Source organism: Coregonus clupeaformis, unplaced genomic scaffold, assembly GCF_020615455.1.
Source record: "Coregonus clupeaformis isolate EN_2021a unplaced genomic scaffold, ASM2061545v1 scaf6685, whole genome shotgun sequence".
Taxonomy (NCBI): Eukaryota; Metazoa; Chordata; class Actinopteri; order Salmoniformes; family Salmonidae; genus Coregonus; species Coregonus clupeaformis.
In genome coordinates, this window is record NW_025540139.1 from 5,001 (window position 1) to 9,665 (window position 4,665).

Below are 4,665 nucleotides of genomic sequence, written 5' to 3' on the forward strand. Positions count from 1 at the left end.
AGATTATTGTGTGACTCTTGGGAGACTGTGTGCAGCTTTGGGGAGAGTCAGAGCAAGGTGTATGTAGGGGTGGGGGTCTGCTCTAGCTGTCATGTTGGGGAAATGTTTTTAAAACAATGCATGGTGAGACTTTTTATATTTTCCCCTCACAGATGAGCTCAACAATGTTGTGTTGCCCCATTTGTCAGCGAAGTTATGCTGTCCTTCGTTCTCACTTAAGGATTGTCCACAAAGTGATGAACACGATGGAAAGTGCCTTCCTTTAGGCCTTAGTGAGAGGCAAAATAGGAGTACAGAACACACACTGTCCCATTTGCAAAATAAAATATGCACGGCTGTTGCGTCACATGATGACAGTACACAGGCAAGATGTAAGTCCTAGCTTTGATACATTTTTTAAGTCCTATTTGTGTTTGTTCAACTGCTTAACCAGAATCAAACCCTCATACATTTCTTGTTTTTCTGTTTTTTTCAGCATTCAGAAGCCACAGCGCAGCTTGACATCCTGAGAAGAGAACTAGCCCTGTCTAAATTAAGGGCTCTTCGATTAAAAACCCTCAGCCTCCAATGGTGACCGAATGGGACATTGTAGGACTGCTGGAATCTCCCATTGGGCCAGACTGGAGTGTAGCTGGTTGGGATGTACAGGATGGGTATACCCAGGCAACACAAGCAGAACTGTCTGTCGCAGAAGAAGAGTTTTTATCTTTTTTTGCATGAGAATGTTGATCAAATAATTATTCCTTTGTGTAAATCTGTCTAGATTGTCAACGCAAGTGTCATCATTTCTTCCTATACTGAAAATTGTTTTTGAAGTTTTATTAAAGATGTTATTGTTATAAATGATACTTGTTCAATTGAATTGTTATTTGTCAATACCATAAGGGTTTGGGTATTGAAAATTGTTTTTGAAGTTTTATTAAAGATGTTATTGTTATAAAAGATACTTGTTCAATTGAATTGTTATTTGTCAATACCACAAGGGTTTGGGTTAGGGTAAAGTAGTGTTAGGGCGGCAGGTAGTTTAGTGGTTAAGAGCGTTGTGCCAGTAACCGAAAGGTTGCTGGTTCTAATCCCTGAGCCGACTAGGTGAAAAATCTGTCGATGTGCCCTTGAGCATGGCACTTAACCCTAATTGCTCTGGATAAGAGCGTCTACTAAAATGTTATTGCATTCTTATTTTTAAATGAACCAAACTAAGTTAAGGAACACAAAAGAATAGAGTGGATATAGGTGCTAAATGAAGCTACCAAGTTGAAAAAACACCATTATTTCAGGACATAAACCTCTGAAAAGTCAAACCAACAATAAACCTAGTTGGCAGCTGCATTGTGTTTACACTCTGAGAAGGTTTTGAAATGGACTATTTCCTAAGTAATTTCACTCTGATAAATAACAGAGAGAAATTAATTAAGATTATTGTTTTTACCAACATTCACAGACACAATGGATTAAGATTATTGTCTGTGAATGTTAGTGGAGGCGGTTAAAAAAATTAAGACAGACAGTGCAGGTTCAACACTTGCAATATAAGTGACACAGACCAAATACAAACCTTAAAAAAAGCACAACACAATAAATTACTCAAATTTTTTTTTTATAAAACAGAGCAACCCTTGGAACATTATAAAGAATCACACCAACATGGAAAATAGATTAGACAGTTTGAATAAATTACACACATTTTATGATCTGAACAAGCACACTAAATAGAAAACCACACAACACAAAATCAGAACAGTGTAAATGTGAGAGTCTTTAAGAGTCTTCGTAAGAGGTGCTGCTGTTTCCTTCCTCCCCTTGTTGAGTCTTGAAGTGGGTCGGCTCCCCTTCCTTCTGGCTGACAGAGGTCTCCCCTCTTTCCTTGTGCACCTTCTCATCCAGCTTCCTCCTCCTTGAGGCAATGGCTTTTTTGAGTCGGTCTTCATTTGAATTCAGCTGCTGCATACCTTGCATCGTGACAATGGGGGAGGTGAGGGGCGACTTACTCTTCAATTTGATGGGTGAGACTAGCAGGGGGCTGACGGCGACCACCATGCGGCGCCTGAGGATGAGCTGCTTCTTGCTCGGGGTATGGTACTGCTCCAGCTCAGGCATGGTCAACTTGGAGGGTGTCTTCAGGCACAGCAAACACAAAAGAGAACATATATATATTAAAAAATGCACGTTTGACTGTTACATGGTGTACAAGCACATTTGGTAATCTAATGTGTGGTGACGGAATAGCTGATCTTACCACAGGTTGTCTGGCCGTCCGTTCCTCATCCTCGACCTCTTCCTCCTCCGAGTCCCTGGAGGACGGGCCAGACTCCTGGTACATCACCTTGATCTCTTCGGGGGTGGTGCTCCCCTCGGAGAGGGAGTCCTCCTCTCTTGCCTTCCGCTTTCTTTTTGAAGAGGTGGAGGCCTGGTTCTCGGTGGTGACAGAGGTATCTTCTTCCTTTAATGCTGCCTCGAAGAGTGCCCTGGTTTCACTGGCTTGGGACGGATTTAAATTGATGGCATAAAATGTATCTGCGGTCTGGATGTCGTGGCACATGAAGTTGGCCACCCTTTCCCTGTCAGCCTTCGGGAGCATGTTTTTGACCTGTAAGACACAAGCAAAAAAGACACACACACACACACACACACACACAGACACAAATAAATAAAAAGAATTGATATTATTTCAGACAACAGTGGAATAGGATCTTACAGTACTTCTATTCATATCTAATCTGACTTACATGAGTGACAATGGAGGTCCGCAGGTCAGTGAAGGTAGGAGTTTCAGGCAGACCCATCTCCTTCCATACCTCCCTCAGGTAGGCAGGCAGGTTCTTGAGCTGAGTGCTTGTAGAATTGAAAAAAAAGTGCTGGGACTTCTTTCCCCCTGGGAGGCAGTGCTTGAATTTGAGGAAGTCAAAAAAAACAAGTGTACTCATTTGTCAGCGACATCTGGACCATGCCATGGTCTCTATTCGTTTTGTGTTCCTCCACCTATTAGAAATTGAACAGAAAAAACACACAAATGACGCAAAGGCGACTGCAATTGTTTCCAAAAACAACCAACCAACCAAACAAACAAATAAACACATTCAGGTGTACGTTTATAGACTTACACTGATCAGATACATCCCAGACTGGTCACATTTAGCCTCCTCCACCTCCTCCACCAACATGTTCTTATCCAGGCCCGGTCTATGGCCGTCTATGGAGGTAAAGTAGGCCCACAGGTATCCATTAAACTGGTACTGATTTTTCTGTGTCCTTGTTTCTTCCAAGGTTTCTGTGGGGACATGAAAATAATAACAGGCATCTTTACACTGCACTCTATACATGTCTGACGTTTATAAGTGTGTAATAACAGTGACATCACAGATTTAGAAACACTTACTCAGCACTTCTGGGATCTTGGCCTTGGCAAGAGACTGGCACTCCAGCAGGGTCTTTCTGGAAACCACCTTGGCTTCCTTGCTGTCTTTCACCTTTACACACAAACACACACACACACACACACACACACACACACGTTTGGACGGTGGTGAGGTTGTGTTTTCTCTAGCAGGAGGTAAGCTTGGCTTCTTATATGGTTTTGAGTAAAGCTTAAACCATGTATTTAGATTGTAGGTAGGTATTGTAGTTAGGTATTATAGATAGTTTACTCAGGTAGTTATTGTAGGTTATTGTAGGTATATTGTAGGTAAGGACTGTAGGCGGACCCGGGCACGAGACTAGCTTACCCACTACTTGGACCAACAAAGCTAGCTAAGGCTTAAACTATGTATTTAGATTGTAGTTAGGTATTATAGGTAGGCATCGTGGGCTGTATATTATTAAGTGTATAGGTAGGCACGTGGGCTGTTGTGGGTAGCTGTTGTGTAGTTATTGTAGGTTACTTTTGTATTCGGCGGTGCCGGGTGTAGCCGAAGCTAGCTAGCTAACTCACCTCCTGGATTAGCTGGCGAGTAGCTATTAGCAACGGTAGCAACTAAAAACAATATCCTTTTAGCCAGCTACATTCGTTCGCAGCGACTTTGCCGTTTTTCTAACAAAGTCAACATAGCAGCCGTTGCTAGCCAGCCAACACTACCAGCTGGCTGTACTGTAGTAGCTAAATACAATATCTTTGTGCTAGCTACCCAACGTTTAATCATTGCTGCGTTATGAAAGGTAAGCTTGGCTTCTTATATGGTGTTGAGTTAAGCTTAAACCATGTATTTAGATTGTAGGTAAGTATTGTAGTTTGGTATTATAGGTAGCTTACTCAGGTAGTTATTGAAGGTTATTGTAGGTAATTATTGTAGGTAAGTATTGTATTTGGCAGACCCCGGCGAAGCACGAGGCTAGCTTACCCACTACTTGGACCAACAAAGCTAGCTAGCTAGCTAGCGGGTAGCTACTGGTAACTTTTTGCAACTGTGGTTAATTGTTTCCAATGTTATTTCATGCTTAAGAGTACCTGTGATTGAGCCAGCTAGCTGCTACCATTCAGCTGTTTTTCTAACCTCATCCGAGGCATTAACGTTAGGTGGTTGGTAGTTGCGGTACTTAATTACAGCTACTGATAACAGTCTGCTGTAGTTTACAACAATTCTAATTTCTAAAGTGGAAGTTGGGAGAGTTTTATTCGGGTGGTTCAGTGAAACAATTATAGTTTCTGAGGTGGAAGTTGGGAGAGTTACA

The 4,665-nt window shown here is 42.0% G+C and overlaps 1 protein-coding gene across 1 annotated transcript; it reads right to left on the reverse strand.

Moving 5' to 3' along the window:
• Positions 1-1,696: 1,696 nt before the first annotated feature.
• On the reverse strand, positions 1,697-2,891 carry LOC121560452. Its single transcript, XM_041873441.2, has 3 exons — positions 2,727-2,891; positions 2,237-2,587; positions 1,697-2,115 (listed from the first exon to the last, which is right to left on the reverse strand). Exons 1-3 carry the CDS (start codon positions 2,781-2,783, stop codon positions 1,759-1,761), a joined length of 765 nt encoding a protein of 254 aa, XP_041729375.2. The 5' UTR covers positions 2,784-2,891; the 3' UTR covers positions 1,697-1,758.
• Positions 2,892-4,665: the final 1,774 nt, after the last annotated feature.